Source organism: Mus caroli, unplaced genomic scaffold, assembly GCF_978045245.1.
Source record: "Mus caroli unplaced genomic scaffold, Mus_caroli_1 scaffold_18, whole genome shotgun sequence".
NCBI classification, from domain to species: Eukaryota; Metazoa; Chordata; class Mammalia; order Rodentia; family Muridae; genus Mus; species Mus caroli.
Window position 1 is genome coordinate 81,844,125 of NW_028227273.1, and position 22,640 is coordinate 81,866,764.

The window sequence follows — 22,640 nt, forward strand, 5'->3', positions numbered from 1 at the left end:
CCTGCTGCTGCCGTGTTATCTGATAACTTCCTCTTTTAAAGTCTCCTTTTCTTTCTCCTTCAAGACAACCTTGGCTCAGTATTAAATTCACAGGCATACCAAGCAATGTTTTCTTTTACAAGTAACAATCCCTCCCCACAGAGAGGATAAAGGATCTGATCTGACTCATTCTACCTGTCATCCAGGCACACCTGATGTACCCTCACCTGTCAGCTGCTCCCCACCTCAGGTCTATCCTTGACTCTGGTCTGTCCTGGCTCTGAGTGTGATCCAGCCTCAGGGTAGTCCTCCAGGTTTCATCCCCACTGTTGGTTTTTGGGAGCCAGTTTTCTTTCTACTTTAACTGCTTAATTTTCTTCAACTAAACCCAATTTGGCTCCATATCCCACTTTTCCTCAGTCCTCCATGGCGGTCCCAGGAGCTCAGTCCCCAGGCTCTGCTCTGACCTGTTGTTCTGGCTGCTCTGCCGTGTGTTCTGCCTCTCCTTCAGTCTTGCAGGCATGGCTGTCTGCAGTTCTTCACGGGTCTGTCCTCCTGTGGCTCATGTGACCCTCTCCCTGATGACATCCAGTTTAAAAGCGTGTTTGCTCTCAAGCCCTAAACTACATTTACCATTTTAAAGGCTGTTCCTAAATGTCACCTGAAAACTCCCCCAATAAGCCTTAGTCCAAAATAACGTGTCCAACTAAATGACCCAGATTTTCTCCAAGAACACATTTTCTATCTTGAATAATATCGTTTCCATCCCTGGAACCTGACTCAGGGGGATTCTGTCGACTTTTTCTCTCTTCACATCGCTCAGTTACTGGCTACTCCTTAGTAACCCTGGCTGCAGGATTTCTCACACACTCCTCCCTTTCCCACTTCCTGTCCCTGCTTAGTCCTCCTGGGCACCAGCATCTAGATTATCCTCCACTGCCTCCTCGGTGGGCGAGGGCAGAACTCAGAAGCCTGGGTGCTCAGGGTAAGTGCGTGTCCAGCATCTTTGTCATAGGAGCAGAATCAATGCTCACACTCAGCATGGTGGTTTGAGTCCACCTGCCCGGCCTGACTCTCCTCAGTTGTTGCTCTTTGCTGATGATGCCACAGACCAGCTGAGTTAACTGCCAGCTTCAGATAAGGCAAGACCTGCCCACAAGTTGTCTGGTGGCTTTCCCTGAGGGTTGCAAGGTCACAGCTGGTAACTACGCAGTCGGACTCACAGCAGAGAGAATGGATTCTCCCTATGTTTGCATGTTGGTAAGCAAGGAGATACCGATTTCTACAAAGAAAAGGGTCTTTGCCGTAGAATGACACACGCCTCTTAAGCACAGTTGGAGAAGAGGTTCATGTTCTAACCACATGTGCTCTCTGACCACGCATGGATGCTGACCACCCAGAGCACTTTGTTCCATGAACCATAGTCTTGGAGCAAGACAAAAGCTGCCATCCTTTTTGAATACTGGAGTACATATACAGAGCACAAGCACAGCCTTTGCTCACATACACACATGCACACACACATACACACATACATACATATACACATATACACACACACATATATATATATACACACATACATATACAATATACACATATGCACACACGTACATGCATACACACATGTACAGGCACACATATATATGTACATATACACACATACATATATACACGCATACATATATACACGCATACATATATACACACATACATATATACACACATACACATATATACACACATACACATATACACACAGAAATCACAGAAACTGAGAGTACCAGAGAGGCTGTTGATAAAATGTGACAACCCTGGTGGCTGCTGTAGAAAGCAGTCTGACTGTCCCTCAAGAACTTAAGCACATATTACCATGTGAAGTAGCAATTATGCTTCAGGGCATATACCTGAGGAGCTGAAAGCCGGGCCTCAAACAGATGCCCACATACCTGCGTTCACACAGGCACAGCCAGCTATCCACACAGCCCAGTGTGAAAGCAGCCCTGGGGCCCCTGAGCAGACATCGGCTAAACAAAATGTGAGATCTGTGATATTATTTAGCCTTAAGGTAGAATGAAATTCTGACCCATTATACAATGTATGTGTACATGCTGAGTGGGATAAACCAGTCAGGGGAAGAAAAGTGTTGTATAATTCCAGTCCCTAGAGTAGTCATGCTCATAGGACAGAGAGTTTCCTGGGTTGATGGTGCTGTCTGACAGACACCTTTGACCAGTTCTGTGAATCAATCTGTAGCATCATGAACATATTTAGCACTACTGGGCTGTACTGTACTGGGCTGTAATGATGTGGTGTGGTGGTTAGTTTTAACTGCCAGATATATAATGCAGAATCGCCTGGTAAAGGTGACTCACTGAGGACTTGTCTAAATTAGGTTAGCCTGTGGACGTACGTGTTGGAAGGGGTTGTCTTAATTCTACCACCTAAAAGTGGGTAGAATCATTGTCTGCGTTTGATTCCTGGTCCAGCACCAGCATGGGTGCACTCATTCTCTCTGTTCCCGACTGGGTGCAGCTAGCTGCTCCAGGTTGCTCAATTTCCCCACAGCGATGGACTGTGGCCTTAACTCTGAGCTAAAACGTCTCCCTTAAGCTGCTTTTGCCAAGGGATTTGACCCCAGAAAGAGGAATGAACATTAGAAAGGTGGTAAACTTTACAGCTCTTTATATAAAGAGCAAAACCACAGACAAGATTGGTCCTTCAAGGAGAACCATCTGGCATAAAAAGAAAATATGTTAAATGTTCTTGACAAGCCCTCTGGTGGCTCAGCCACTATAGTGAGAAACGGTCCCGTGAAGAAGCCTAACAGGGGCATGAGAAAACCATGCTGAAAGACAAATCTTCAAAAGGAAGCTGTTTCCATACTTATTCCCTAGATAACCCACTGGACATTTAGGACATTTTAAAGGAAATATTTATTATTTTTCATGAGGGTTAAAAGTGGTATTATTGCTTGGTAAAAATATCATAGATTCTCAAGATGGTGAGGGACTCATAGGTTATCTGGATGCACTTAAATACAAAACCTGCTCTCTCTGGTCACTTGGGGACCATCAACTACCCCTATCCAGAAAACATGACAACTAGGCATGATGTCTTCTAGACAGTATGGGTCATTTTTATGGGGCTGGTTGTAAGCCTGGGATCTTGCTCTGAAACTCAGGCTTACTGTGGCCATGCACCGACATGTTCTTATTCTCATTAAGAAAGCTTAGAGGTTAATATTACAGAGCAATCATAGTAAAAACTGCATGGTATTGGAATAAGAACAGACAGGCGGATCAACAGAATCAAATTGAACACCCAGAAATAAGCCCACATACCTGTGGACACCTGATTTTTGACAAGAACAGCAAAACCATACAATGGAAAAAACAGAAAGCAATTTCAACAAATGGTGGTGGTCTAACTGAATGCCTGCATGGAGAAGAACGCAAATAGACCCATATCTATCACCCTGAACAAAACTCAAGTCCAAGTGGATCAAAGACCTCAACATAAAACTCAAATCGCTAAACCTAAGAGAACAGAAAGTGGACAATAGCCCTGAACGCAGCAGTCCAGGAGATAACTTCCTGAACAGAACGCTAATGGCTCAGGCTCTAAGATCAGCAGTTGATAAATGGGACTTCATGAAACTGAAAAACTTCTGTAAGACAAAGGACACTGTCAATAGGTCAAAATGGCAGCCTAGACATGGGAAAGAATCCTCACTAATCCTATATCTGACAAAGGGCTAATATCCAAAACTTATAAAGAATTCAAGAAGTTAAACTCCAACAACCCAATTAAAAAATGTGGCACAGAGCTAAACAGAAAATTCTCAACAGAGGAATCTCAAGTGGCTGAGAAGCATTTAAATAAATGTTCAAAGTCCTTAGTCATCAGGGAAATGCAAATCAAAACAACTCTGAGGTTACATCTTACACCCATCAGAATGGCTAAAACTCAAGATCAAAAACTCAAGAGATAGCACATGCTGGCAGACAGGAGCCTAACATAACTGTCTCCTGAGGGGCTTCATCCAGCAGTGGATGGAGGAAGATGTGGAGACATACAGCCAAACAAGAGTTAGGGAGTCTTGTGGAAGACTTGGGGATACAAGTGAGCAAGTCAGAGGGATCAAGGACACTAAAAGAAGGCCCACGGATTCAACTAACCTGGGACCATGGGGGCTCACAGAGGCTAGGCCACCAACCAGGGAACATACAGGAGCTGGACCTAGACCCCTTGGTCTTCGTGTAGGTCCCCTAACAAGTGGAGCAGAGCTGTCTCTGACCTGCCATTGGATCCCCTTTCCACTACCTGGACTGCCTGGGTGAGCCTCAGTGGTAGAGGATGTACCTAGTCCTTCTGGGACTAGATATCTCAGGGTGGGGTGGTACCCAAGAGGGGCTTTCCCTTCTCTGAGGAGAAGAGAGGGACCGATGGGGGAATGGATGTGTAAGGGTGGGACTGGAAAGAGAGAAGGGAGGGTCCTGTGAGCAAGATGTAATGTGAATAAAACTAAATTTTAAAAAAAGAAGGCTGAGAGGTTTCTAGAATCTTCTTTTTTAAAAACAATCGTGTCTTTCCTATGAATTTACTTTTTAAAGTTTTAGATTCCTTTCTTGAAAACATCTTGTCTCCCGAGCCCTGTGGTAAGTAGGGATTCCCACAGAGTACCTCACTGGACCTTCAAAATGATGCTTAATCCTCAGTTACCCGTGGGATGGTGCATCTCGAGTTTGTCCAGGTACACAGCTCACGGTCAGAACCCAACCCTCCCTAGCGAAGGGACCCGGTCACACGAGAGCCTTTGAAGATATGGTCAGCTGGATGTCTCCTTTCCTACAGATATTTACTTGAAGGAATAAGGTTCACTGTGAGGTGAAACAATTGTTATCCAAGAACATGAAAAAAAATTAAGGTTCTATAACTATTTCCTCCAAATTAAAACATTCCCTTCTGGGGGCAGAGAGAAGAAGTCCATAAGACTCAGAAGCTAAAGAACCTTCCAAACCCCAGGAAGTTCAGAAATCACAAGACTCACAGGCCCACACTCCAAGGTATAAACAATAAGAAATAACGGGGATAGAGGGAATCCAATGTTCTCTAGTGAAACTGCAGCAGGTTGTGTAGAAAGCTTCAGGGGTGAAGGTTGTATGGCTCATCACCCATGCTGCAGCAAGCTTTCCAGTATCACCACTGTCTTGGGGGTCATCCTCCTGGAAGTAACCCCAATAAACTCATTGGTTCAGCAAGCTAGACTCTGGTACAATCACTTCTTTGGTTTGACACTGGCACCCTACCTGCAGCAAGCAGGCATTTATTTGTTCATGTCTGCCCAAGAAAAAGCACACAGTAATGCCCTGAAAGCCTATTACTCCTTCTCAGGAGCTGATAGGAATCTCTGAAGTCTTCTACTTGTCTGGAGCAAAATTTCCTTGGTCTCCATCCTGGGGACAGATGAGCAGGTAGAATACCATTGAAGGGACAGGCACCATTCTCTGAGTCCTGCCCCGAAGTGGTCAATCTCCCGTCATTCACCGTGGCTTCTTGACTCTGCTCTCCCAGGCTCTACTCCCCCTCTCATTCTCTGTGATGGCGAGGAGCTGGATAGGATGTGGCTCGCTGGCACAATGCTTCCTTTTTATACAGGGCCTGGAATCCATCCACAGCAACACAACAACCCTGGTAAGCACCCGAGACCCAGGACTTGCAAGAGGCTGAAATAAGAGAGTAAGAGGGCAGGTAGGGCCTGCTGGGAGTCCTCACCCCAAAGAGGGAGGGTGCCACCATCCATCAAACCCATAGAAACCAAGGGACACTCAATAGCAGCCATCTGGCCACCAGTGGATATCTGTGGGTCTGCCTTTCTCCTCGAAGCTGGGGTGTCAGGCCACTCTGGGAGGTGAAACACAGAGCTGCTAGGCTATGTTCCTTCCTTGCTGCCATCAGGGTGCTGGGCTTGTGAGATACGCTCCTCCACTTGAGGGAGGCAAAACATAGCCTATGATAGGGGTCTCAGCCCATGTTTCTACAGGTGAGAAATGGTGCAGTCTGGGGCCAAGGTTCTCAAACTCTTGGGCACCCAAACGCTGCTGGGAACCATGAGGAGTTGAGGACAGGGCCACAGACCTGGGATGAGCCGGAGTGTGTGTATGGTGGGGGTGTGATGGACTGGGCTTAGCTCAGGAAGAGTGCCAGCAGTACAGAGGGGCCTTCTGTGGGAGATGTAGACATGGCTCTGTATGACAAAGGGTTCCCCCCTCTCCGCAGTGGTCCTTGATGAAGGAGATAGTCCTTGTTTGTCCAAACTGTTTATCCATGGTGGAAAAGGATGCATACGACTTACTCAGTGTGAACCAAAGATTAAATACCTTTTTGCAGTAAGAGACACCTGGGAAGGGACGCTTATTGGCTAAACCCTTGATGCCCATCTAGATACCTCATTAGCATGGAGAACTCCGGGCCCTATGCTGCCTGGCCAGTTGTCAAAGTCCTCCTAGTGGGGTGTTGTGGTCGCATGTTCCAGGATAGGAACCTGGTCGTGAGCAGATTCAAACGCCTTCCATTCTCAATTATGAAATTGCCAGGGTTCCTTAGTCTGCTCGACCTTAGCAGTTTTTCTGTCTGGTGACACGGTCCCACTTGCCCCACAGATGTCCAGATCCTGTCCCTCCACCCACACACCAACATGGCTGTCTTGGTAGTCCTGCTTATTCCAAGCTCCCTTTTGCCTTCCAGAGCCTAAAAGTAGGCAAATGGTTACCACACAGAAGATATTTTATACACATTTAAATCTTAATTTACATAATTAGCTTATTATACCTACTGGATGCTGACATTTCTCAATGTTAAAAAAATAAGCGAGATGCACTACACCTGAGAGAGATCAGCCCACAAGTATCTTAAGAAGATGAAGAAACAACAGTTGTCATACAAGCAGGAGGATGGACATCACGGGAGGAAGAGCTAGCAGCTCATCTCAAACATAAGCGCCTGACTGGTGCTCAGCTTGGCAGATTTCACAATTGCCTCCCCCATACCAACCTCTAGTCCATCAGCAGATGTTGAGAGTGCAGATAATCAAGAGCCATGTCAACACCAAGAGGAGCATTAACAAGGCCAGAGCTGCTTTCTGCACAGGGAGAGAAGGCCCACGATGGAGATGCAAGTTGCTCACACACGTTGCAGTGAGGACAGACACTGGGATCAGAGAATCATTAAGGGGGGACACAGCAAGGCATGGAACACTAGAGTGAACAGGAGGGTTTGTGGCTTCATGTAAGATTATGAGCTAAACAATGAAGATGGGGCTCTGAGACAGTGGGGGCAGGCCAGCGAATGCACTGAAGTCCTTGAGGAACATGGAAGGCACTTCCACACAAATAAGTGTAATAGATTAACTGTAAGTAAGGGTGGTGTGGTGGTTTGAATAGGTTTGGCCCCCATAGATTCATGTGTTTGAATGCTTGGTCATAGGGGGGTGTCTTAGTCAGGGTTTCTATTCCTGCACAAACATCATGACCAAGAAGCAAGTTGGGGAGGAAAGGGTTTATTCAGCTTACACTTCCATACTGCTGTTCATCACCAAAGGAAGTCAGGACTGGAACTCAAGCAGGTCAGAAAGCAGGAGCTGATGCAGAGGCCATGGAGGGATGTTCTTTACTGGCTTGCCTCCTCTGGCTTGCTCAGCCTACTCTCTTATAGAACCCAAGACTACCAGCCCAGGGATGGTCCCACCCACAAGGGGCCTTTCCCCCTTGATCACTAATTGAGAAAATGCCTTACAGTTGGATCTCATGGAGGCATTTCCTCAACTGAAGCTCCCTTCTCTGTGATAACTCCAGCTGTGTCAAGTTGACACAAAAATAGCCAGTACAATTGACCCCTTGTCAACTTGACACACAAACACATCACTAGTAAGCCTCAACCCTTAAATTCTTATTCATCCCCAAGATCTAAATAACTTTAAAAGTCCCACAGTCTTTACATATTCTTAAAATTTCAGTCTCTTTAAAATATCCATCTCTTTTAAAATCCAAAGTCTTTTTACAATTAAAAGTCTCTTAACTGTGGGCTCCACTAAAACAGTTTCTTCCTTCAAGAGGGAAAATATCAGGGCACAGTCACAATCAAAGCAAAAATCAATCTCCAACCGTCCAACGTCTGGGATCCAACTCACGATCTTCTGGGCTCCTCCAAGGGCTTGGGTCACTTCTCCAGCCATGCCCTTTGTAGCACACACGTCGTCCTCTGGGCTCCAGATGCCTGTACTCCATTGCTGCTGCTGCTCTTGGTGGTCATCTCGTAGTACTGGCATCTCCAAAACACTGCATGACCCCTTCAGTCCTGGGCCTTCAATTACAACTGGAGCTGCACCTTCACCAATGGCCTTCCATGGCCTCTCACAGTGCCGAGCCTGAGCTGCTGTGTGACCCCTTCGTGCCTTCAAAACCAGTACCACCTGGGTGACCCTTACACATTACCAAGTCCCACTGCAGAAGGAGTACAACCTTGCCTATCTCTGGAACACAGCCTCTTTGTGCTTTCAGAAAACACTTCCCAGAAGATGTCACCTCAACGATGCTGGTCTCTTCTTAATCACCGCTAATTTCTTAGCTCCAGCTAACCAGCATCAATAGTCCCAGTAATGCAAAGTTTTTGCTTTAGTAGTTCTGGTATCTTGTTAATCACAGCTGATTCTTCAGCCCCAGCTAACCAGAACTACAAAATCTTCACAATCAAAACAGCAATGGCCCTGAAAAGTCTTTAATTTTCCCTCTGAAATTTCACAAACCAGACCTCCATCTTCTGCACTGTTCTCAACATTATCTTCCAAGCTCCTACACAACATCTGACAGAGCTCTTAACAATGAATAGATCTTCAAACCCAAAGTTCCAAAGTCCTTCCACAGTCCTCCCCAAAACATGGTCAGGTTGTCACAGGAATACCCCACTCTGCTGGTACCAATTTGTCTTAGTCAGGGTTTCTATTCCTGCACAAACATCATGACCAAGAAGCAAGTTGGGGAGGAAAGGGTTTATTCAGCTTACACTTCCATACTGCTGTTCATCACCAAAGGAAGTCAGGACTGGAACTCAAGCAGGTCAGAAAGCAGGAGCTGATGCAGAGGCCATGGAGGGATGTTCTTTACTGGCTTGCCTCCTCTGGCTTGCTCAGCCTACTCTCTTATAGAACCCAAGACTACCAGCCCAGGGATGGTCCCACCCACAAGGGGCCTTTCCCCCTTGATCACTAATTGAGAAAATGCCTTACAGTTGGATCTCATGGAGGCATTTCCTCAACTGAAGCTCCCTTCTCTGTGATAACTCCAGCTGTGTCAAGTTGACACAAAAATAGCCAGTACAGGGGGAATGGCACAATGAGGAGGTGTGCCCTTGTTGGAGGAAGTGAGTCACTGTAGGTGGGCTTTGAGGTCTTCTGTGCTCAAGCTCTGCCCAGTGAGGAATCTAGTTTTCTCTTTGCTGCCTACGGAAAACAGTTTTCTCCCGTGTTGCCTGCAGATCAGGATGAAGAATTCTCAGCTCCTTCTCCAACCCTATCTCTGCTTAGACAATGCAATGCTTCCTGACACGGTTATAGTAATCCTCTGAACCTGTAAGCCAGCCCCAATTAAGTGGTTTTCTTTACAAATGTTGCCTTGGTCATGGTGTCTCTTCACAGCAATGAAACGGAAACTAAGACAGATGGCTTCTAACAAGAATCCTCTATTTCAGGAGACCACCCAGACCACCCCACAGCCAAGATGCAAAATGTGTGGTAACCAAGAAAGATTGCAGCTACGTCTTGGTGGCTGTGTTAGAGTTAACTCTCTGCCATGGTGAAGCTACAGGCTGCTCATGCAACTGTGAGAATGACCAGAGCTTAGTACAATTAGCAGCGCTTGAGACCCTTGAAGTTCTGAGGTCAGAACACTGACTGAGTGACTAAACAGCAGATATTTGAGGTCAGTGGCTAACAAGTCACAAGGCAGGGATGGACATGGCTTCAACACCCTAACTAGGTGGGCAGCCCATGCATGGACACTACACGGTCATGGCTCTGATGGGCCAGGGGCATGTGTGGAATGTGTGGGCCCATGATAGCCCAGAGAGTAACCGATATCATAGCAATTACCTCATCCTTTATCCAGTTCCTGCCATGGTCCTATACAAACCCCAGACAAGGAAGTTCAACAGTTTTTCCCCTCTTGGGAAATCCCCTCACTCTCAAAGTTTCTCTGGCCTTTTCTTCATTTCTTACTTTCCCTTGGGTTCTCATTTTTCTGTAATCCCTCTTAAGCCTGCTTCTGCTTTGGACAGTGCCACCTTTAATTTTCATGATACATGAGACACAGGCCGAGACAACGAACTCAGAGCCAGTGTCTCAGACTGACTATTGGGGTAGCTGAGTGTCCAGCACATACAAATGGGTTGAGAAAGATCCTATGACACACGCAAACCTAGAAACATCAGCACAGATGTGTAGTCAACTTCTGGGTCAAACGGGCATCTTCTCCATAGAGAGCTTGAGGCATTTCTAAAAGCACTCTTCAAGGATCCATGCTACATAGACATAACCATCAGAACCCAGTTAACTGCTACCTAAGAACTTGATCTCTCTTGCTGAGGTTTGGGAAATAGGCCTTACCCTAACTGCATGATGGTCTCAAGAAACTTATTTGAATTCATATTGTGCCAAGGTTTTAAGAACAAACACTGTCGGGCTGGTGAGATGGCTCAGTGGGTAAGAGCACCCGACTGCTCTTCCAAAGGTCCGAAGTTCAAATCCCAGCAACCACATGGTGGCTCACAACCACCCGTAATGAGATCTGATGCCCTCTTCTGGAGTGTCTGAAGACAGCTACAGTGTACTTACATATAATAAATAAATAAATCTTTAAAAAAAAAAAAAAAAAAGAACAAACACTGTTGTGACTGTGGTGGGGTATATCCTGTATTCGAGCCAGGGTGTGGGACTACCAGGTCAGAGGGAGTCCCATACCAGATTCCTAGTTGATACCCATGCCAGGCAGACTTGGGTGTCATGGAGATAGGGCCAGGCTTCCTGGTGAGTAAACAGCTTTAGGAAACTGCTCTGGACGGGTCTAAAAGTTTCTAATTCTTTCCGCTATAATGAGGTGCCAAAGCTACTCAAAACCATTGAGTGGGTTCTAGGGAAGTAGATGCCTAAATTTACTAGAACATTCCTACAGGACAGCAAAGCCTTCCCTGTGCCTATAGGAAGCTGCCCAGGAAAAGAGGGGTGTTGAACTGCATCTTCCCCCAAATTGGTTGATTAGTCATCCAGTAAAGTGGTCATCTCTAAAGCTATACATTTGTAAACAACAAAAATGGACACTGCAGATTTTATTTATATATTTGTACATATATAAGAAGTTATCAATTTGAGAGGGAAGGTCATGAGAGAGATTTGAGGGAGAAAAGGGAAGTGATTATATTTTCAATAAAAATGGAAAAAACTTATTAACTAAAAACAACAACAAAAAGGTTGAAGTCTGGGCCTTTCTTATCTCAGAAAGTGGCCTTATTTAACTCAATAATATGGTCACATTCCAAGAAACCCTTCAGAAATACCTAAGTGGAAAATGCATTGATCATGCCATAGACTAGTGGCCAGCCTAGCTCAGCCACATGACACATACAACATCAGTGCCTTCCCTTAAAAATGGGAGGCTAACTGAGCAATTTGGCTTGCTACCACCATGCACCAATCATCATTTGGGATGACAGATTGTGTACCACTTGCCTGGAGAAAGCTCACAGGTCAAAATTCAAAGTATAGCTTCTACTACATATATCACGTTCAAACCACTGTAAAGCTGAGTAAGTGTAAGTTGAACCAGTCTTAATTAGTGGTCATCAATGAAGTCCCTGCAGAGCAAGTTTAAATAAAGTTCTTGGAAGGAGAGCACTGATTTAATGTGACTACGTTCCCTGAAAGAAAGGAATTGAGCTCAGGGTCGCATGCAAGTGAATAGGCACCCAAGACTGGACCTGGTCATCTATGAGCCACAGGGATTCCCCATCACTGCAAACTCCAAAGATGCTCTCACAGCCTCACACCTTGACCCTGACCTCCAGCCTCCAGATTGCAAGACACTAGGTCTCTGTTAAGTCAGACATTTTGTGGCAATGTTACAGCCGTCTCAGGAAACAAATAAGGTCAAATAACTGGGGTCAGACATGTGCAGCAGCACACTGTTACCCAGGACCTAGGTGGCAGAAGCAGGAGGATCATGAGTTCCAGCCAAGCCTCAACTACATAGCAAGAAAACTAAAAATTTAAGAAAATTTAAAAGACTAAGAAAAATAACCAGTGATTTTGAAAATCTGTCTCTGAGGCTCAGAACAGTCTCCAGAGACTAAACATATTAGTGTGGGTTTAAAGCAAAGGACTATAGCCTCTTGCAAGCCCCTCAACACACCAGAGAGAGAGAGAGAGAGAGAGAGAGAGAGAGAGAGAGAGAGAGAGAGAAGAATCTTGTGTATGCCTGGCCCCAGCTCTGCACTAACCACAGCCTCTGGCTGGTCTTATTGGGTCAGCCCTTGGCCACACCTTCAGGCTGGTCCCAGGCACATGAACAGGTCAGCACGTGCCTGAGTACTGGGAATTGTGATGTATAGATGGGGCTTTTCTGGCTGCAAGTCTCACTGAAGATGTTGGCCCTTGAACTGTCCCCCACAGAAACAGCATGGGGACGTGTAGCCTTCCTCAGAGAAGCAGCATCTTTCGTAAAGTTGAACATAAGCAAAGGTAGGCACAGGCAAAGTCATATTTCTAAGAGTCAGAAAATAGGTGTCTTCAGTTTCTTCCACAGCAGGAGACCAGGGTCATCTGTTCACAAGTTGGGAGGGGCTTTGAAGTTTGAGGAGACTTGGGGATGACCACCACAATACTGGGCTTCTGCAGGTTGACCAAATGCAACAGACCTCAGCACCCTAACACCCATCCGACCTTCTTTTGTCTTCAGTAGAGTACGGGGCCACAAACCATTTTTCATAGCCACCTCATCAAATGGAAGATATAAGGATAGCCAGCGTTCAGACTAGGCAATTGACACGTGACTGGCTTTCTGGCATCTCACATCAAGTGTGTTTAATTCAGAGTGGTAAGGAGCTAATGAGTTTCCACGAAGCTGCATTCACCCTGGCAGGACAGCCCACACAGCCCCACAGCCTGTCCTCCATTCAGCAGAAAGGAGCGTGTTCTGCAAGGCTGGACAGGTCTGAGCCAGAGATGCTAGGCCATGCGTTATTTATAAGGCAGCTTCTCCTTCAAGACCATTTAAGCTTTTTGTGAGTTTACCTAATGAAATATTAAGCCAGCTCACCTTTCTCCTCCAAGTCTTTTGACAAGGAATATTTGATGAAATGCTGCAGGGTCTGGATCCCATTGTTACAGCAATCTGAACAATGTGATTCCGACCGAGAAGAGTCTTTTAAAACTTCCCGACCTGATTTGTATGCTTGGACCTCATTGCTTACTTCAGACCCACTGACTCACAGGGGACAGCTGTAGATTAAAATCCCATCAAGTATGACGAAGAACCTTGAGAAGTCACCAAGCCTGTCATGTTGGAAAGTCATGTGATATATAAGAAAAAGCAGGGAACCACCATCATCCCATCCCCCACACGGCCACTAGAGATGATGTCAGGGTTAACCTCACACACAGAAAAAGAAATGCGCTCGCAGCAAGTGTTTGCAACAACACGGGACAGACAGAGACTCGCTTGACTGTGCTCAGAAAGAGAACTGATGACAAGCTCCTCAGAGCAGAGGTCTCCATGCAGGGGACACTGAGCAGATGGCTCTGGGAGTTGAGGAAAGAGAGAGCAGCACATGACTTCTGGTACAAAGTAGCCCTGGGGATCAGCACAGCTATTGTTTAGCTTAAAATCTGTTCTGTTGGTTCACACAATGACAAAGACCCATCAGCCAGTGCAGACTCATCAGCCAGTGGAGAAACTTGCCTGTGGCTTATCACAGAGGCAAGAAACACACAGAGAAGCCGGGTGTCGGTGGCGCATGCCTTTAATCCCAGCACTCGGGAGGCAGAGGCAGGCGGATTTCTGAGTTCGAGGCCAGCCTGGTCTACAAAGTGAGTTCCAGGACAACCAGGGCTGCACAGAGAAACCCTGTCTCGAAAAATAAATAAATAAATAAATAAAAGCACACAGAGAATCGGGAAAGAAAATAGTCAGCTTGGGTGGTACCAGGTTTGCCGCCAGAAAGTTCCTGTGGCTCACAGAGCTGAGGTAATGAACCAGTGTTGCTTATAGCTTACAGGATGGAGCTGAATGTATGGTCATAAATCACATGTGGTGAATTGGCTCTGTCCACTTGGCTCTGGACCTTGGATGTCTCCCACAGCCTCGTGCCATCTTCCCTCATATGTGGAGCACAGCTCAGCTGTGTTGTGCATGAACACTGCCCTCGGGTAAGTCTCCCGTTAGAAGGTTACTCCTGCCATCCGTGCTGCTGACCATTTTCATGGTGTGAGACAAGACTTGATAATGTTTTCCCATCATTTCCTCTCATTTCTCTAGTATAATGCTTCTGATTCAAGTGTACAAAATATCACGGTGGCTAGTGCATGGCAGGAAAAGTTAAGGCCAGACACCCACTCCTGAGTGGGGAAACCCCAAGGTCTGTCTACCCAAGGTTCATCTGTCCCAACCACAGCCCTGCTTGCTGCGAGCTGACCCAGGCTCCACCTGCAGCAGGTCCCCAGCTTCTTAGGCGGTGGCTCTATGAGGAAGCATGAAGGACAGTGGCTAGCTTATGCTGGGAGCATGAGAAAGAAGACTTTCCCTTCAGTTATGGTATCTGTGGACCAGTCTAGTCACTAGGCACAGTGGCAGAAGATGCTGAAGAGAATATAGAGCAGAGGCAACAACCTTGAGAGCCTCCCTGGTACCTGTCCCTCCAGTACTATAACTATTCAAGGTGGACTGGGGGTGGGAAGAAGACAGGAGGGGGAGGCAGAGGCAGCAAGGCTGCAAGTTTCTAACAAAGCCTGAAAGGCAGAGACATAGCCTGCCTGTCACTCATGTTGTGTGACTTGTTCAGAAACGCTACATTAAATTTCAAGGTCGTTTTATGCCCGTTGCCAGCATAAAGTACAAAGGCTACTTTGTACTTTAGCTATGACGAAAGAAAGGTAGATGTACTGTGGCTTAAAATACCCATTGCCCTCCTGGTGAAACAGGGAGTGTGATACTGTGAACGTGTGCCAGCGTCATAGAAGCAAGTAACCTTCGCAGCGTGCCACACACACCCCATCACTCACCCAGCAATGACAGCGGCTGCATTACCGAGACGCTACCAATTTGCTTTTAGTTCCCAAAGTGTCTAATTATCACTCTTGCATCTTAGGCATGGGCATCTGGACTTCCTGGGGAATGACACATGCCTTCCTTATGCCAAGTATAAACCAGACTGTGAGATGCTGTTAGACATAAGCAGCACCCTCCGGAGGTAAGAAAGAGACTTCTAGGATTCCTCTGGGCAAACTGTTAAGTAAAAACCAGAAAGAGTTTCCCTCATAAGAAGCTAATACTCCGTTTAATCTATGAAAACAGTTCCTGATGGAGGGCTCCTCCCAGCTGACCACGTGAGTGTGAAGCAATTCTCTCCCTGTATTTGGGACTCCTGCCCTGATTATATAAAGAAGTGTGTTGACAGTCATGAACTGGACAAAGGCTCTACTTACAATAGCATATCACCTGCGGAGTTGGGCCCTCACCTCAAATCCTTGTATTGTTATAGTCTATTATTTCTGTTTCTGTAAGAAAAAGTCACCTTGCTTTCCTGATTATGAAAGAAAAAAAATGATCTATTTTTAATTGAGAAGAAAATGGAAAATACAGAAAAATACCAAGTAAATAAAAATAGTTTTCTGGGCTGGAGATATGGCTCAGAGGTTAAGAGCACTGACAGCTCTTTCAGAGGTCCTGAGTTCAATTCCCAGCACCCACGTGGTAGCTCACAACCATCTGTAATGGGATGCAATACCCACTGCTGGTGTGTATCTGAAGATAGCGACAGTGTACCCACATACATAAAGTCAATAAAAAATTAATTTTTCCAGTGTAGGCACTCAGTGAGAATCACTGCCCTGGATCTTTCTAGAATAGGTATTGCAATACGTTGTTATTTTAATTGAAATACAGTGCTTGCCAGGTCACTTGCCCATGTCCTGCCATTAGCATTTAGGATACGTAGGTGTCTTTTTCTTTTCTAGAAACACAGTGCATGTATCCAAGTACACTACTGCTCATTGGCTGTCTCTGCAATCACCACTGCACACAGCAGCCCAGGAAGCCCTGCTTTGGAGGAAGCCACAGCAACTTCTCTAGGTCTGCCACCTGCTGGTGGTGGGAAGGGGCTCTGGAGAGAGTGTGAGAGGAGAGTCTGGAAGACTGAGCTGTAGATGTGCTTCAACTAACCAAGGCAGATCTGAAATCTAGAGACACTACACGAGGACCGCGGTGGATACATGGAACACAGAGGCAACGGTGGACACTTGGTGACTGCACGTCCCTCTGATCCACACTGCCTTACAAGGTACACTCATATGCCTGTCCCCAAAGCCATAGAAATAGTTACCAATATGGTTCCCACATTATAAATGAAAAGGTTCAGCTCTCTCTTGAGTTAAAAAAAAATGCCAGCATAATAGGACCCAGTGACCCACATCAGAGGGAGTCAGACAGTGCCAATTCAGGATGCGTCAAAAGAATAGGGTTGGCAGGGAAGCAGTCATGATGCCCTGCTTTTCTGCTGTGGCCCTTGGTGTGTGCCTTTAGCCTCACAGCTCACATCTGGACAGGGTCCTCTCTCCGTGCTTTCGAGGCAAATGCTGGGAAAATACATCAAGTTTTGAAATGTTAATAGCCTCAACCTGGTACTAGCAATTTTGCCTTACTGAAGCTTAATAAAAGAAGCTATTTTTAAGTGAGCGAGTCTGGGAGCATACCCTAACAGCAGATATGAAGTGTACAGGAATTAACAGGAGTGTATAAACCTCTTGAGGAGCTAAGTATCTGAGCAGAGTCATTCATCGGCTTTGACTTGTCTAAACACACGTCTATGGCAGTGGTAAAGTTCCCTCTTTTCCCTGGCATTCTTATGGTTCCATTCTATAATTAAACAGTCCTAAGTCTAGAGCAGTAAAGAAAAAATGGTCAGGAACTCAGCAGTATGAATCCAAGGAAGCCACTAGGTCTGATAATCCCTGAATAAACCCCTTATGCACAACTGCTTTAACTATGTGGACGCATGCTTCCTAGATGTGACCAGGACCCTGTGAGTGCAGGGCCCTGTACTACAGCTAAGGATGTGTTCCATGCTGAGTCAGGTACCCCAGAGTGTACTGATGTACACTGCCTCTGGTAAGGAACGGATGATAAATCCAGAGCAGAAACCTCTGGTTAAGAAGTCTCTGTGGCCATCAAAGCCAGTCACATTGCTATGCATTTGCACAGAGACAGCCCTACCCAGACACATACAATATGGGCAGGAAATTTCCCACAGGCATCTTGGAGAGATTCTGAACTTGAAGGAGGATAACTGTCCAGGGGGTCTGGCCCTCCACAGCTCCTGCCTGCTAGGCCTTTATGCCAGGGGACAATGAGGACAATATATCAACTTTCCATAAAGCAGCCAAGGATCTCAAAACCTGTTGCATTTCTTCTGAGTCTTCCTCTTCCTGCTACCATTTAGCGCCTACATTGCTTCCAAGAGAGCATGCTTTAAGAAAAATGTGTTCATTGACTGTCCCTGCTGTTAGTGTTACTTCTAAGCTCTGTCCTACAGTTACCTGGCAACAGCCAGGTATGCCTAACTCACCATAAAAGGGGCTGCTTGCCCCCTCCTCTCTCTCTTGCTCTCTTCTGCTCTTTCACCTCTGTCTCTTCTCTCCCTGTTCCCCTCCCCCTCTCTTTCCATGTGTTCATGGCCAGCCTTTACTCTTCTACTTTCTCTCTCTTTCCTCCCTTCCCAATCCTCCCCCCCTCCCCGTGCCCTAAATAATCTCTATTCTATACTATACATGTGGCTGGTATTTCAGGGGGAAGGGATGCCTCAGCATGGGCCCACAGGGGCACCACCTTCTCCACACCATACCATACCTCTACCAAACATATCCCTGGCTTCCTTTTTTGTTATAAATCACAACTTCTGTGCTGTGTAAACAACACTCATGTCCAAAGCCTCGTGTTCAGATGGCTGGAGCAGGGTCCCTCAACCCCTAGGATCATGTTCCTCACTATTGCTGGTCCCACAGAACACAGGACAGCTGTGATCTGATGGCAGAGACCCATGTGAGCTCTAGATAGCATGCCCCTCTCCGTGCACCCCAGAAGTCTCTAAAGTTAAGCCCTGTGGTGCTTAAAATTTAGCCAAGATTGCTGGCTAGCATCTACCACTGAAACAATTTTCAGCCCACTGATAACTCGGTAACTAATGGGCTCGGAGGACCTAAATCTCACATTGAAAACCAGCAGGAAGGAGATACAGGCTATTCAAAGATTCCACATAGAACACTAATCTCTCTATGAAAGAATGAAGCAAGTCTCTACTATACACTGCATACCAAATCGCACTAGTACAACACTTCTGTCGTAAGAAAAATTGGCCAATATTTGCATTCATGAGTAGGAAAGGATTCTTAAACAAAATACAAAACTTGACTGATTTGAATATTTCAATTTTTCTTTACTACAAAAGATACTGTTCATAAGCGGAAGCAGAAATGGCTAGAGAGTATTAGCCTCTTTTAGGGAGCCCTGCCCTAGGTAGGTGGGCCCCTTGGCACAGTGACAGCCTCATGACAGACCTCGAGCCTTGAGCAGCATAAGCACCAGAGCAGATGTCACTGACACCCTGCCCCGTGCTGACACCGCCACAGAGCTGCAATGTCTGCCTTTGGGTGCAGTGCTCACGGGAAATGGCTTCGAGAGGACACTCAGCATTGGCTGAATTTGTCTGAAAACTTAAGGTTTGGTGGAGGGGAACCCTTAAGGCAGGGTGTCTCCAGGGCGGGCTCCAGAGCACATCATAAGGGTGGTACAGAGCCAGAACATTTTGACAAATACGAAGTTGAGTCAAAACCCACCCAAAATGATGATCTCTGTGCCTTGACCCCAAGAGAGAACTTCTGTCGCTGGGTCACAGAAGGAAAGACATCTGTGCCATGTGCAGGTCCAGCCACTTGCTCTTCAGCCCGCTTCCTGCCTGTCTGTTCCTTTTCTGTGCTTCTTCTGTTCTGTGCATATCAATGTTCACACACTACCGTCTTTATCACTTATAACACCCACTCAGTTAACTACATAATGGCAGCAAGCTCACTGTACACAAGGGCATTTATTATTTCACACCAGAGAGTCCACCCACATTCATATCTGTGCTTCAGGAGCAACATGGAGTCTGATGCCCAGGCAGATGGGTCCCAGCACAATGAGATGGGACCTGGAGTGAAGATACATGTCCCTCTGATACATGTCACAGGCTCTGGAATAAGGCCACGACCATCTACCTGGTGGGACGTACTACATACATAGACAGCTAAAGGACCAGAACCCCAAGGTAGTACGGGTATTAACAGAAGAAGACAGGAAGCTGTTGCTACAGCCCCCATCCAGCTTGGTACTCTGAGCCTGAGTACCAAGATGCTGCACATCCCAGCACTGTGCTAGGCAGGCCAAGCTACAGGGCACTGCACATAATAATGTTGGTCCCAGACAAGCCCCTCCACACAGTTATAGGCCAGGAAAGCTGACTTAGGGTCCCCACACTACAGAGTGCTAGGTGGTTCTGGCCCTCGCTGCCAGCCTCTAGCCAGAAAAGACTTAGTGGGTAGACAATCAGCCCAAACACCCAGACACTGAATGAAAAGGAAAAAAAAAAAAAAAAAAGCCTGAGTTCCGGTCCATTCCAGTGTGAGCTGCTTGGCTAGGTCACTGCTTTTAACCAGCTTGTGACAGGAATTGTACCTGAAAGGTACTTCTCACAGCACGTGTCTGAATGGCAGGCCCACGTTGCTATAACAACAGTTCTGCTTAGTCACAGAGCAACCGCCAGGGCTCCCTTCACCCCAGGGAGCTACCCCCATCCTGGGCAGCTCTGCCTCTGCCGAGCAGCCACAGCAGGCCACGCTGAGCATTCTGGATTTGCAAGGATGCTCTTCCTTCTCTTTCCCCTTTCACTCGTGACTTGAGAACAGGCAACCAGGCCTACATCAGGCGGGTGCCGGCCGGCCGCCTGTCAGAGCACAGCTGCTTCCCTCTGCAGCAGACACCCAGAGTAGGAGACCGGTGGTTTGAATATTTCTTGCAAACGAGCTTCTGACACTCAGCCCAGAGCTGCTTTTCCCACATCCAGCAGTCATCTCCCTGCAACCCTGAGACTCTGAGACATCACAGGTGGGTACCACCCTTCCAAGTTCATAGCCTAGGTATTTTCACTGTGAGTTTCCCATCCCAGGATCCATGAACATGGAGACAGACTAACCGGCCACTCCCCACCACGCAGCCCCAGGCGTTTATTACATTCTACCCACTGACCTGGACTTTCCTTTCTAAAGAGTCTCTGAGGACAGTCATCCCCGCCGATGCTGAGGTCTCCTGGGGCCAGTAGGGTCCCCGGCCTAAGGTTGGAGAAGTGAAGGTATCGTGCCTTGCCAGCGCATCTGCTTCTGAGCACAGACGACGTCTGCCCTGCTGTGCTGCTGCAGGTCGCTCCTGGGCCATGCTGGCCACACTTCGGACACACAGAAACTCTTCAAGAGCTGCTAGCACGATCCTACTGGCATGCAGAGGACCCAGGACCCCTGGGGCAGTCACTGGGGTCTCAGGAGGATTCCCCTACTTTGAAAACATGCAGCTCTATGGTGACAAGCTAAAGGAGGAACAGTGCCGGGGCCTCTGTATCCAGGGACTTGCAGGAGATACTGCGCTGGGGCTGCCTGCCAGAGGATCGGAGTCATGCCTGGGAGACACAGTGGCTGGACTCTGGAGGCAAAGGCCCATAGCTCTGTGTGGATGCGAGCATACATACATGTCACTCACATACGGTGTACATACGTACACTCCTGTACATATAGATGGTGCCCAGCAGAAAGTGCCTGTTCTTATTCAAGATGCTAGAAAACAGTAGCAGTATTTCATTGCCTTCCTAAAGCATCAGGGCAAAGCCTGCCTAGACACGCGGGGTCTACTCTGCCTCTTCCCCCCCTCACCTCACCTCTCCCCCCCACCTCACCTCCCCCCACCCCTGGGGACATACAGGTCAATCTGCTTTAACTGTTGCTCTGAGCTGGGCTCCTGGATAGCAGATGTTTGTACCCCGCACACCAGCGGCAGAAGGGTAAGACCAAGATCAGCAAAGCTTGTTCCTCTTGGCCCTGCCTCCTTGGCTTTGCAGCCGTGTCCTTTCCATGTGTCTTCAAAAGGCTGTTTGTATGTCTGTACCCTAGTCCCCTTGCTGATAAGAACACTAGTTAGACAAAATCAGGGCAACCCCCATGAGTTTATTTTATCTGAGTCTTCTAAAACAATCTGAGGCCCTAGAATTAGGAAGCCAGTACAAACTGAGGGCCCTTGTCAGCTTTCTGAAATGGCAAAAACAAAAACAAAAACAAACAAACAAACCAGCAGGGACTCCACACAGTATTCACTTGGAGAACAAAAGGGGCCAGGCATCCAGAAGATGGCTCTGGCTCCACCTGCCTCAGGCTTTTCACACATCAAAGGGCACTCGGGAGCTTGTAAACTCTGGTGCCACGATGTAAAGTAATTTGCTGGTTTGGGGAGTCGTGACTCTCCTCCCTATAACAGCTGATGTCAGAGAAAGAGAGGGCAGCAGGAGAAGAGCCAACTAGTTCGATGGAGGATGAGCTGCGCATCTGACTCTGTAGGGTGAGGATGGGGCAAGGTGCAGAATGGACTCCCAGGGATCACACGCTGCCCCACCCCATGCCCTGAGCCAAGGCTTCCCTTTGATCTACACTCCACCTTCTGTCATATCTGCCAACACGAGTTCCCTCACCTTCCAAGTCTCCCCATTTCCCTACGAGGGGCCATTCTACAGATGGATACCTATGCCTTTACAAACATGCAGCTGGCTGGGCCAGGGATGGTGACTTAAAAACTTAAAATTCAGACTCTTGATATCTAGGGAGCAAGCAGAACATAGCTCTGTTAGAATGGATGGACTCTTATTAAAAACAGTTTGGCTTCTCCTGGGAAAGACAGCCCAGTAGAACAGAGAGGGCAAGAATGAATAGGGTCTAAACTACACTAGAAAAGGCAAAGATTAGATATGGCTTTCTTCCTGTCCAGTCTAAAGGGCATGTCACCCATACCTGTCTAAAGGGCATGTCATCTAAAAACCTTCCCATGAGGATCCCGTCAACGCCTCATGCACTTGACTAGAAATCGCATCAAGTCCACATTATTTTAAATATGATTTTGTGTTTACCTTTTCCTGCTATTAATTTCCAATGATCTTAAAGGAGGGGCTAGTCTGGCATACCCACAGCCCATGGGCACCTGCCACTGTGCTAGAAAGTTCATGCTGGACAGAAGTCTGTGGAGCACCTTGGGAGGGTTGGACAGACACGCAGA

General features: G+C 47.0%; 1 protein-coding gene across 2 annotated transcripts in view; it reads right to left on the reverse strand.

Moving 5' to 3' along the window:
• Positions 1 to 22,640, reverse strand: part of Rps6ka2 (ribosomal protein S6 kinase A2) — a 284,351-nt gene that overhangs the window by 188,715 nt on the left and 72,996 nt on the right. Inside the window, exon 1 of one of the 2 annotated variants that reach the window (XM_085833318.1) lies at positions 20,580 to 20,808. The exons of the other annotated variant lie outside the window; for it this stretch is intronic. Within the exon in view, the coding sequence (XP_085689444.1) occupies positions 20,580 to 20,765 (186 nt within the window). The 5' untranslated portion in view covers positions 20,766 to 20,808. Of the gene's footprint in view, positions 1 to 20,579; positions 20,809 to 22,640 lie in introns of those variants that run through there. 2 annotated transcript variants of the gene reach the window in all.